This window comes from Schistocerca cancellata, chromosome 1, assembly GCF_023864275.1.
Source record: "Schistocerca cancellata isolate TAMUIC-IGC-003103 chromosome 1, iqSchCanc2.1, whole genome shotgun sequence".
Taxonomy (NCBI): Eukaryota; Metazoa; Arthropoda; class Insecta; order Orthoptera; family Acrididae; genus Schistocerca; species Schistocerca cancellata.
Genome location: NC_064626.1, coordinates 352,819,699 through 352,832,016, shown reverse-complemented (window position 1 = coordinate 352,832,016; position 12,318 = coordinate 352,819,699). Strand labels below are relative to the sequence as shown.

General features: G+C 39.3%; 1 protein-coding gene across 1 annotated transcript in view; it reads right to left on the bottom strand.

The window, feature by feature from the left end:
* The window catches only part of LOC126173998 (FGGY carbohydrate kinase domain-containing protein), a 125,066-nt gene that overhangs the window by 15,228 nt on the left and 97,520 nt on the right, over window positions 1-12,318 (bottom strand). The window contains exons 8-9 of the mRNA XM_049921000.1: window positions 2,174-2,248; window positions 198-478 (exon numbers count right to left, since the gene is read on the bottom strand). Coding sequence (XP_049776957.1) covers window positions 198-478; window positions 2,174-2,248 — 356 coding nt within the window. The remainder of the gene's footprint in view (window positions 1-197; window positions 479-2,173; window positions 2,249-12,318) is intronic.

Here is a 12,318-nt window from a genome sequence, read left to right as displayed (position 1 = left end):
ACAGTACAACATACAGCAGCCTTAAGAAGGAAGCAATGGATCACAGAAAATGGAGAGGCACAGGACCTGCTAATATAGCAGAAAACTGATGATATGATGATGATGATGATGATGATGATGATGATGATGATGACATATGAACTGCAAAGTTATTACCCTGTTGTTATAGTTTTAACATTTTTCTCACTGAAACATACCTGTGCTCTATATCTCTTGGTTTCAATACTTCTGCTGGTCCACTCATTGCTTTAGCAGCTGTTGTAATTTCTGGATACACTCCTGCAGCACATGCCCCAAGAATAGCAGCACCTAACATCACTGACTCAGGTTCCTTGGGAAGCAATACTGGCAAGCCTGCTACATCCGCTTGTGTCTGCACAAACAGCTTGTTGCGACTCAGTCCTCCACAGATTACTATGGATTGTATGTCTGAATGACCAGCCAGTCTCATTTCCTGGAGAATGTGTAATGTTCCATACTGCAACAACATGAAATTCCAAGTGCATTTTTATTGTCTTTATATAATCTATTGTGGTGGTTGCTTAATGAAACATTTAAATTTTTATCAGAATTATTGCTACAAAGTGAAAGACAGGGTACATTAATTAACTAGCTTACAGTAACGATTTAATTTTCAACATTAGTAAAATTTTCTGTCACATTGCACAATATTCCAATTTTACAAATATAACGCAAAAACAAAAGTGGCAGAATGTACCAATTGACAAATACTGACATTTGGGGAGGAAAGTATTATGATAATATTTATCTAAGCAGTTAGCACCTATCTGACACAAGTTTCAGTTAACATATGAGTCACTGCACTAAGGCTGAGCACTAATTATCACTGTATACAATAGATCTCTCCAGTAAAATATCTATAAATTCTAATACTGATACAAAAGAACTGCAGTGATATTTGTGGGCAATGCTACTAAACAATATTCCTGTTGGTAATTACGTAGACCATTTTTGCTTTAATTACTTTTGCTTTTGAAGACTTTTTTTTTCATTAGTATGTGCCCACACCACTACTTGGTCATTTATGCATACCCAGCAAAGACCTACGGGTGGCAGATACCTAGAAACAAACTTTTAAACATGAAGTTGAAGGAAAATAGAATTAATTATTGCAATAACATAAACCGAGACTGGAGAGAATAATAGATCTGTTATGTATGAGTGTACAGATACAAGCTTTTTAGCTACTGATTACCACACACACAATCTCACACAAACCTGCATCCACAGTGATATTGTGGTGGGGGTTTAAAAGGATGTGGCAAATGGCAGAGGGTAATATGTATAGCGAAATGAGATACTGAAAAGATAGTCAGAGACAAGAGAGGGCGGAGAGGTACGGTAGTCGCCAGTGGCACTTACAAAGTAAGGACTGCTGTAAAACGTGGCAAGTACGCGCTCACACACGCTCACACACACACACACACACACACACACACACACACACACACACACACACACATGTACACGTACACGTGTTCTGGTTTCTTATTTATCTCAGTCTTATCTTTGCTTAGATAAGAAAAGGAAAGAAATCTGTATACGTTGTAACAGAAACTTTAAGTTATTTGCATTTTTTCAAAATTGCAAATAGCATATATGAAATTATAAAGTAAAAGCTTTCACAAATCCATGAACTATTAATTTAACACAAACATCCATCCCTAGACTTGCCCCTATGGATCAGTTATCACCAAACCTCTTATCAACCAACCTAGCAACCCTGAATACTATGGATCTGACACTAAAATTTGCTGTTTTCTGTTCTTTTTGTATCATCCACTCACACGATCACTACCCCTATCACATCACTCTCTCTTCATCTATTATACAGATTAAAGATTCTAAATCCACTAAAATATGATAATGTGAAATACTGAAATGCATCAGCAATTAACAAATTCAAATTTGTGACTGTATGAAGAGAGTCTTATTTTCCAAGTATTTTTTACCTCATTTCAGTTATTTCTAATGTGGTACAGGAACAGATGCACAGGAACAGATAATATTTTTGGATAAAAATATCAAGCACAAATTAATTTTTTCACTGCCATACTTAGTTCGTTTCAGTGGAAAATCTTCCATAACTTATATACAAACTACAAAAGCCACTGAGAACATTCAATGGACTGACAAATTGCTGGTAACTTACAGACAGAGCTTGAATTGTTGCAAGATACAGTGTAGCCAGGTTTTCTTCATCCACAGACAGAGTGAGGCCTGATATCTAATCATAAAAAAGAAATACATGGTAATTAGACAAAGAAACAGAGTAAAAAGCCATCACTAGAAAACTGTACATTTTCAGTAAGGAAAGATCTGATGAATAAAATAGTTTCATGCAATTGTTCACAAACACTGGCTCCGACTCGTTAACAGTATTCAAAACTACCATTTAAAACTGCAGAAAAAACTCATTTACATTTAAAAATAAGTAAAAGAAAAAATATTCAGTCCACCCAAAAATTTTGTATATTTTGTCTATATGAACCATAATTACATCCATAAATGCAAAGTGTGCACAACAGAGCATGCAATAAACAAATAATGCCATAATTCTTGTTAACATTTAACATGAAATGGCATAGTCGATCTGTTATGAATTAATGAAAATCGAAGAAAAAACCCAATTATGCATGCATGCATTCAGAGTTAGTGGTAAGCGTCTAGAATCTGTCACATTGTTTAAGTGCTAAGGTGTAATACCACAAAGCAATAAGAGATGTACACAAACACTTAAAAACAGTAGCAAAGAAAGTAAATGAAAGATTTAAATTTGGTGGGAAATTCTAGGAAATTACAGCACTTCTGTTAAGGGAACTGTATACAAAATTTTAATGTTAACAGTTCTAAAGTACTGATCCAGTGTTTGAAATGCACTGACTTCTTGTCTTATGGATCCTTAACAACTTGTTAATAGTGAGGCAAGTCATGTGGTCTTTATCATCTTGCTGTACAAGTTGTGTTGCTACTGGTGGCCCAGTATATGATTCCTTGACTAATATCTATGTGTAGGGAATTGAATCATTGATATTTACATAAACAAGATTGAGAACATTACTATCTTTTGGATGAATCCTACTTCAGAGCTACAGAAAATACATACACACACACACACACACACACACACACACACACACACACACACACACCTATAATGTAAAACCTCAATACACTGGAATGGGACAACAGTTAAACTTGGATAAGAGGTGATACGGGGGGAAAGGAGGCAGAAAGCAGGTGGAAGATGTGGGAAAGGTTGGCTGATGGCTGGGAATGAGATATAGTAAGTGCACAGTATAGGAATGTGGCATTGGTAAGCTCATTCTGGACACAGGCATAAGGAGTTAATAAGGATGAGGAGGTAGAAAACAGGAAGAAGGAGACTGTGGAGAGTAGGACATGAGTGCACAATGAGTGAACTTACGATTGCAAGGCAGGGGTGGAGTGGGAGTAGGACAGGAGCTAATTGAGACTGAGAAAGAAGAATTACAGGATTGAGGAATGTGTTGCAAGGATTATTCCTATGACAGAGACAGAATAGGATGTATTGAGTTGGTGTATTGGACAGGTGTTGCACATGGGTCCTCCATGGGGATATGACCCATGTCAGGGCTGGCCGTGGTATGCCGATCTTCATCTGTGCAGCCTGTGCAGGCCGCATGTGGATTAAAGCCCAGCCTGTCAGTTGGCTTTGCTCGGTCCTTCTCAGGAGTACCCAGCACAGCATGACATTTCATTTAGCATTTTTCTGACTTAGGCAGAATCATGCTGTCAGCACTGTTTACCCTTCACTGCTTGTCTGTGCTATGAAGGATGTTCACAGATGCACTGGCAGTTTGCACAAACAGAAGGAGTCTAGCAATCTGTCATCACAATCCTTTAAAATGAATGGGAATGACAGAAAAGAGGGATGAGAATTCTCAATTTGCACAAACAACGGGTACTACATAGCTGCTATGAAATGACATGCGATACCATGCAGAAAGAATTTAAAGATTTAGCTGACAATGAAAGAGTGAAAAATTACAATAATTGACAGATGGGATTCATTGTTTTATACATCAAGAAGCACTTTGTACTAAATTTGCAGGCATGGAGCATGTGATGAAATTGGTGGTATGAATAGCACAATTCCTGATGTTGCATGCATTATTCCATGTCAGATGCAACAGCTTTCAATATAACTGAATGAAGAATATGTGAACTTCATGTATTAGTGCAAAGTACATTGGTTAATTCAACGGGCATATCTGGAATGATTTTTCAATTTAAAACTTACTACTGTTGAATTCATGAAGCAAAAAGGAGTGCAGGAATGAAAATTAGAACATTTGGAACGGATTGCAGATTTCGAATCTTAAATGGACTTGGCTGCACACAGCAAAACATTGCATGGTGCCTTCTTTCTGATTTGATGGGGATGCATTTGAAAAGAAGATCATGTCACAGAAAGGACACATTCTGACAAAGACTGTACAGTTCCCTAAGCTCATTGGCATTAAAGGAAACATGAGATTTGAAGAATTTATTGTGGCCTTGAAACAGTTACAAGGATAGTTTCCTAAGTAGTTTCCTAAGCATTTTGAAAATACTGTCAGTCTTATATCAGTTTTCAAGCTGTTTTCAGGACCATCTGCTGTTTGAGTTGAAAGCATCCCTGTGCATATGCAGGTGTAACTGATCTGAAAGATAAGTCCCCTTTTAAAGACAAACACCTTTACCATTAAAACTGTATAGAATGTTTACATTGTGTTCCTCAAGTGGTTTCCAGGTCTCTATAACGAGGATGCAAAAATAATTAAATAATATTGAACTTTTTTTATCTATGCTGTAGAGAAATGTGAAATTTAAACCAAAGTCATATCCTGTCCAACTGCATTGCCATTCAAATGCAGCGCATTTGTATTTTCCTTCTCCTTCCCCTCCTTGAATTCTGAGAGCATAGCATGGCAGTGGGGGAAATGTGGCAGTCAGATTGAGCACAATGGCACTCTTGCCATGAAACAGCTCATGAGCTGACTTCTTGGGCACCTGTGACTCATATGGTAAGGGATAGAGAGTATGACAAGGATGGACTTGGATATTCTGTAGATTGGGTGGGTAGTGGAAAGCCACTTTGGTAGCAAAATTGTGGATACGATATTTCTCATTCCCACATACAATGAAAAGGTCGTCAAGATACTGGCAAAGGATATGATTAAGTTGATCCAGTTCAGGATAACAATGGGTGATTTTAGTGGAGAGTGTGCTCCTTTGTTCCTGGATCCTGTGGGTGGTCAGAGGACTTGGGGCATGGGTGTACAGCAACAGAATTCTGTTTTTGGTTAGACGGGTGGGGGTGGGGGAGGGGGAGGGTTGAGTGAATGCTGTCCTTAAAATCTTAGATCTTCAGCGTACTGTGTGTGATGTAACATCCCCATATGCTGCCACCACCACAACCACAGAGTTCACATTTGGCACTGCCAGAAAGACACCAAAATGAAATCGACTGCTTCACTTGCTGCCAGCACTACCAGCACAGCCTGCTCTCTCTTGCATTGTTTGCACTTCATGAAGATTATACTTGCTGATTAGGACTGTCTGTGATTTATTATGGTGAACTGTTGTTGTTATGAGACTGTCACCTGATAAAGTAAGAGCCTACAGAATATCAGACCAGCTGTGTGGCTGGATTGAAGAGTTTTTAGCAAACAGAACACAGCATGTTGTTCTCAATGGAGAGACGTTTACAGATGTTAAAGTAACCTCTGGTGTGCCACAGGGGAGTGTTATGGGACCATTGCTTTTCACGATATATATAAATGACCTAGTAGATAGTGTCGGAAGTTCCATGCGGCTTTTTGCGGATGATGCTGTAGAATACAGAAAAGTTGCAGCATTAGAAAATTGCAGTGAAATGCAGGAAGATCTACAGCAGATATGCACTTGGTGCAGGGAGTGACAACTGACCCTTAACATAGACAAATGTAATGTATTGCGAATACATAGAAAGAAGGATCCTTTATTGTATGATTATATGATAGCGGAACAAACACTGGTTGCAGTTACTTCTGTAAAATATCGGGGAGTATGCGTGCGAAACAATTTGAAGTGGAATGACCATATACAATTAATTGTTGGTAAGGCGGGTGCCAGGTTCAGATTCATTGGGAGAGTCCTTAGAAAATGTAGTCCATCAACAAAGGAGGTGGCTTTTACAAAACTCTCGTTCGACCTATACTTGAGTATTGCTCACCAGTGTGGGATCCGTACCATGTCACGTTGACAGAGGAGATAGAGAAGATCCAAAGAAGATCGGCATGTTTCGTCACAGGGTTATTTGGTAAGCGTGATAGCGTTACGGAGATGTTTAGCAAACTCAAGTGGCAGACTCTGCAAGAGAGGCGCTCTGCATCACGGTGTAGCTTGCTGTCCGGGTTTTGAGAGGGTGCGTTTCTGGATGAGGTATCGAATATATTGCTTCCCCCTACTTATACCTCCTGAGGAGATCACGAATGTAAAATTAGAGAGATTTGAGCAAGCACGGAGGCTTTCGGCAGTCGTTCTTCCCGTGAACCGTACACGACTAGAACAGGAAAGGGGGGTAATGACAGTGGCATGTAAAGTGCCCTCTGCCACACACCATTGGGTGGCTTGTCGAGTATAAATGTAGATGTAGAAATAGATGCCTGGACAGTTTTCCCACTGTTGTCTACTCACATGTGCATGTAAACTCTGGTGTTCTGTCACTATTGTTGTATTTACTGTGCACTCTGTTATTTGTAAAAAACCTGTATACACCACTGGTTTTTTGTGACAAAGCTGTTTCATTTCATGATTATTTATCTTCAGCAGGCCCATATTGTGGCTCCCTGTATGGACTTTCACCAGTGACAAAAGAAACCAAGCCACTCCTATCAGACATGACAGATGAGCTCTGGGGTTTAAGTAGGAGGTGCAAATACTGACTTTCTGATATGTAATATCATCATCCATTCTGCTCTGGGCAGAGAGGTGCATCATCAGATGTTTGTTTAGAAGATTTCACAGTCAATGATATTCTTGCCGTCACTCAGGCATTCTAAGGCTGTGACTGAACAGTTTGAGGATGCAGCAGGAGTAGCAGTAGTGTATTTGGTACCACAGCAAAGGCATCATTCACCACCACCATCTCTGTTTTCTTCTTATTCACACCATTCACTGTCAAACTGTGGTTCTCTCTGACATAGTTTCCCCTTGTGTCTTGCTTGTTTCTAGGCACACACCCATCATTGCTGCCTTCATCAGTGGGCACAGTGCATGGTTTGCTGTAAACAAGATTATGTGGCAGCTGTCCTTCACTGCTGTCTGTGCAACCAGTCCTCTGACACAGATGTAGAGTTTATGGAGGTTCATAGGATCATGCCAGTGCTCAGACAATAACAGTGTCACCAACAAGATTTATATTATGCTATAAATTCAACAACAGCCATTCCACTTCCTGGTCAATGCCAGCTCTCATGAATCTTTGCACTTAACATCATTTGGTTTGCCATTCTCTTTCCTCATTGGTTGTTTGTAGTCATCATCCAATTGCTCTTTAAGGCAAGTTCACAATCAACATTGAGATCACCATGTCATGCAGGCAGTCACATTTTTGTCTGTCAACAGTGCTTCGCCCAAAACCATTTTTAGTCTCATCCCGAGATGTCGGGATTTCTGCCAAATATCAGCATTGTTCATGCATACTATTTCAACAATATCACTTCTTGTCTTCATCAGGTGCTACTTGAGACTGCTAGTCAAGTGGAATGGGTCCAATATTTATACATACTGCCTCTTGCCTCTATGGTCAGTTCTGGAGTATCCAACTGTAGTCCATTCTTACTAGAAGTGCCATGAGACATTCCGTCTTTGGTTAGGTGCACCTAGCCATGAGCTGGCATTACGTTTTCAGTCCAGTGATCTTCCATGGTCAGTTCTAGGCACAGTTCTCTCTGTGGTCTGTTTCCACTAGAAATGTCCTGGATTGCTCCATCTTCTGTTTACAACCTCGTTGTTTTTGGTCTGGTATGCCTGAGAGTGATCTAGCGTTCTCTTCTCTGTCTGGGCTTCATCCCCCAGGTCCATACCCTCAGTTCATCTTTTTGTTGAGTTTGCTGCTGCTACCAATGCATTTTTAACAACTCCACTGCAGGATCCCAGGCTCTACTTAATTGGTACCCAGTGTGACAATTCATGAGGTTTCCCACCACCTTTATCTTGACTGACTCTCTCATAACACTGTTCCAGTATTTGGGGGTGTGTATCAGAACTCCCATTTTTTTCTAAGTAGAATAACTAAGTTTCAGACAGTACTTGACAAGGAATGATTTAGTTGCCTGTTTCAGCCAGGTGCACCTCTGATGTTGTTTGCATGTGATGTCCACTGTTCTAGTTATTTGGCCAGTGTACAACATGCCACATTGACCGGGTATATTATAAATTCTTAGCTTTTGTACACCAAGGTGATCTTTCACATTTCTCAGTAGTCCTCTTATTTATGTGGGTGGACAGAAAACATACCTGATATTATGTTTCTTGAGAATCTTGCTGATCTTGGTAGAAATAGATCTTGCTTAGGGCTTTTCTTCTCTATCATATGATAGTATAGATGGTTCACAGGCCTTCTGAATCTCTCTGACTGTGCACTCACTTTTGCAGAAGATTAAGCATAGATGCTCTATCTTGTCTGACTAGGTGTGAGCCCTGTGGAGCAATGTCTTTAGAACTACAGTTTTCTGCTCTGGGTGATGACAGTCTCTAGTTCGCAGGTAATCGTGACACTGGGTATCAACCCAGCAGAAACCAGTATCCTTTACTGATGCTGCTAAAAACATAATGATGACAGCAGTAGAACTCAACAAAATGAAAAACTTGCAATGTGGATATGGCAAACAAATCCCTTTAGAGAACAGAACATCACATTACTCTCAGGTGCATTGGACCAAAAATGAAATGCCAGCCAGTGGCTAGATGCATCAAACTGAGGAGGGCACACCTCAGGACACTTCTAGTGGGAATGGGCCACAGTTGGAAAGCGTAGAACTGACCAGAGTTGGAAGCAGTAGGTATAAATACTGCACTCATTCCATTCTACTGCCAGTCTTCGGTAGCACTGGATGAAGACAAGAAGTTACGTTGTTAACATCTTTCATCTCAATAGGGCAACAGATCATTGGAAATCCCTTAAGAATTACAGTTTTGGTCTCAATTCAGGACACTGTGCATCTCGTTTCTGACTTGATCCCTTTCCAGGCATTACATAACTCCTGCTGCAAGTTCAGGTCACTGTTTTTACTGGGAGCTGCAAAAGACCAAATGAATACAAGTCCCACATAAGCCTTAAATTGTTGACTGTTTTAAAATTTTGTCATGCTTAGCCTATTCCATTTTCTCTGCAGCTCACAGTTAAGGAAGAATTGGACAGGTTGCATGGCATGGGTATTATTGAACTCATTCCTATCAGCCAGTGGGCTATGCCTAAGGTTGTTAATCAAAAGCCTCTGGTGGAGCTTTGTTTATGTGAAGATTTTAAGTTCACCATTAATTCCCAATTGATAGTGGATGGCTACCCCATTCACTGCCCAGAAGAAATATTTATGAAACTGGTGGATGGTGAGTGTTTTTTTGAAATGTTCTTGATGGAGGCATACCTGAAGCACTGGCTGGATTTTGCCTCTCAAAAGAGAATTGTCAACATTTACATTGGGTTTTACTGTTATATGCGCCTCCCATTCAGCATCACGTTTGTGCTCACCATCTTCCTGAGATTCTTGGAACAGTTAACAGGAGGTGCTCTGAGCTGAGCAGACTATTTTAATGATATCATCATCTCAGGTGCCTCAAGGCAGGAACATCACACTCACCTTCAGGTTCTGTCCACTAAATTGCAAGAGGCAAGCCTTATGTGCAGTTTGCAGAAACTATTTCTCAAGCAGAAATAAGGTATATGGGCCACCTCCTTTTGAAGGAGAGCGTGAAACCTACCAAAGAATAAGTAGCGATGATTGATAGCCTATCAAAACTGTTGAACCTCAAGGCATTCCAACTGTTTCTGGCAAGGCAGTTTTTATTTGAAATTCCTCCATAATGTGGCAGCTATTATTTATCTATTGAACAAGTTGTGTAAAAAAGGAAGAAAATGTCATCTGAAATTGTACTGAATGCTTTCGCAGAAAATTATTTGTCCAATTAGTTCATGAGCCTACTCGAAGCATAAATGGTTGCAAAAGCATACTTGCCCTCTTAGCAACAAATAATCCTGGACAAATAGTGAGTATCATGATGAATTCAGGGTTTGGTGACCACAAGGCAGTTGCTGCTAGGCTTAATACCATAACATCTAAAGAAAAACACACACACACACACACACACACACACACACACACACAAAGTATATCTACTTAAAAAAAGCTGATAAAATGCTCTTAATGCCTTTTTAAGAGACAGTCTTCACTCCTCCTTATATGATCATGTAAGAGCAGAAAAGATGTGGAATGATTTCAAGGGGATAGTTTTGACAGCAATTGAGAGGTATATACCACATAAATTAATAAGTGATGGTACTGATCCCACATGGTACACAAAAGGGTCAGATAACTGTTGCAGAAGCGACAAAGAAAAAAAAAAAGCATGTCAAAGTCAAAAGAACACAAAATCTCCAAGATTGGCAAAGTTTTGCAGATGTTCAAAATATATAGAGCATACTTCAATGCGAGATGCTTTCAGTAATTGACACAATGAAAATCTTTCTCGAAATCTGGCAGAAAACCCAAAGAGATTCTAGTCATACATAAAGCACACCAGTGGCAAGATGCAATCAATACCTTCACTGCAGAATAACAGTGGTGAAGTCAGTGATGACAGTGCCACTAAAGCAGAGTTATTAAACATGGTTTTCCAAACTCCTTCAGCAGAGAAGATGAAGTAAATATTCCTGAATTCCAATCAAGAACAACTGCCAAGATGAGAAACATAGAAGAAGATATACTTGGTGTAGCAAAGTAGCTTAAATCACTTAATAAAGGCAAGGCCTCCAATCCAGATTGTATACCAGTTGGACTCCTTTCAGAGTACGCTGATATAGCTCTGTATTTAGCAGTTATATACAACCCCTTGTGCACATAAAGATCTGTACCTAAAGACTGGAAAATTGCTAAAGTCACACCAATAATCAAAAAGGGAAGTAGGAGTAATCCGCTGAACTACAGGCCCATATCACTAACCTCGATTTTCAGTAGGGTTTTGGAACATATACTGTATTTGAACATTTATGAAGAAGAAAACAATTTATTGACACATAGTTAGCATGGATTCAGAAAATACTGTTCTTGTGAAACACAACTAGTTCCTTATACTCATGAAGTAATGAGTGCCATCGACAGGGGATGGTAAACTGATTTCATATTTTTAAATTTCCAGAGGGCTTTTGACATCATCCCTCACAAGTGTCTTCAAAGCGAACTGCATGCCTATGGAATATCACCTCAGTTGCATAACTGGATTTGTGGTTTCCTGTCAGAAAGATCACAGTTCGTACTAATAGATGGAAAGTCATCAAGTAAAACAGAATTAATATCCAGCATTCCCAAAGGTAGTGTTATAGGCCCTCTATTCTTCCTTATCTATATTAACGACATAGGAGATAATCTGATAAGCCATCTTAGATTGTTTATGCAGATGATGCTGTCATTTACCTTCTTGTAAAGTCATCAGATGACCAAAACAAATTGCAAAATGATTTAGATATCATATCTGTATGGTGCAATTGACCCTAAATAAAGAGAAGTGTGAAGTTATTCACATGAGTACTAAAAGAAATCCGCAAAATTTTGATTATGCGATAAGTCACAAAAATCTAAAGGCTTTAAATTCAACTAAATACTTAGGGATTATAATTACAAATAACCTAAATTGAAATGATCACATAGATAATGTTGTGGGTAGAGCAAACCAAAGACTGCGATTCATTGGCAGAACACTTAGAAGGTGCAACAGGTCTACTAAAGAGACTGCTAAAACCACACTTGTCCACCCTATCCTGGAGTATTGCTGTGCAATGTGGGATCTGCTTCAAGTGGGACTGACAGATGACATCAAAAAAGTACAAATAAGGGCAGCTTGTTTTGTATTATCACAAAATATGGGAGGTAGTGCCACAGACATGATATGTGAAATGGAGTAGCAATTATTAAAACAAAGGCATTTTTCATTGCAGTGTGAACTTCTCATGAAATTTCAATCACCAGTCTCCTCCTCCGATTATGAAAACATTCTGCTGACACCCAACTACAT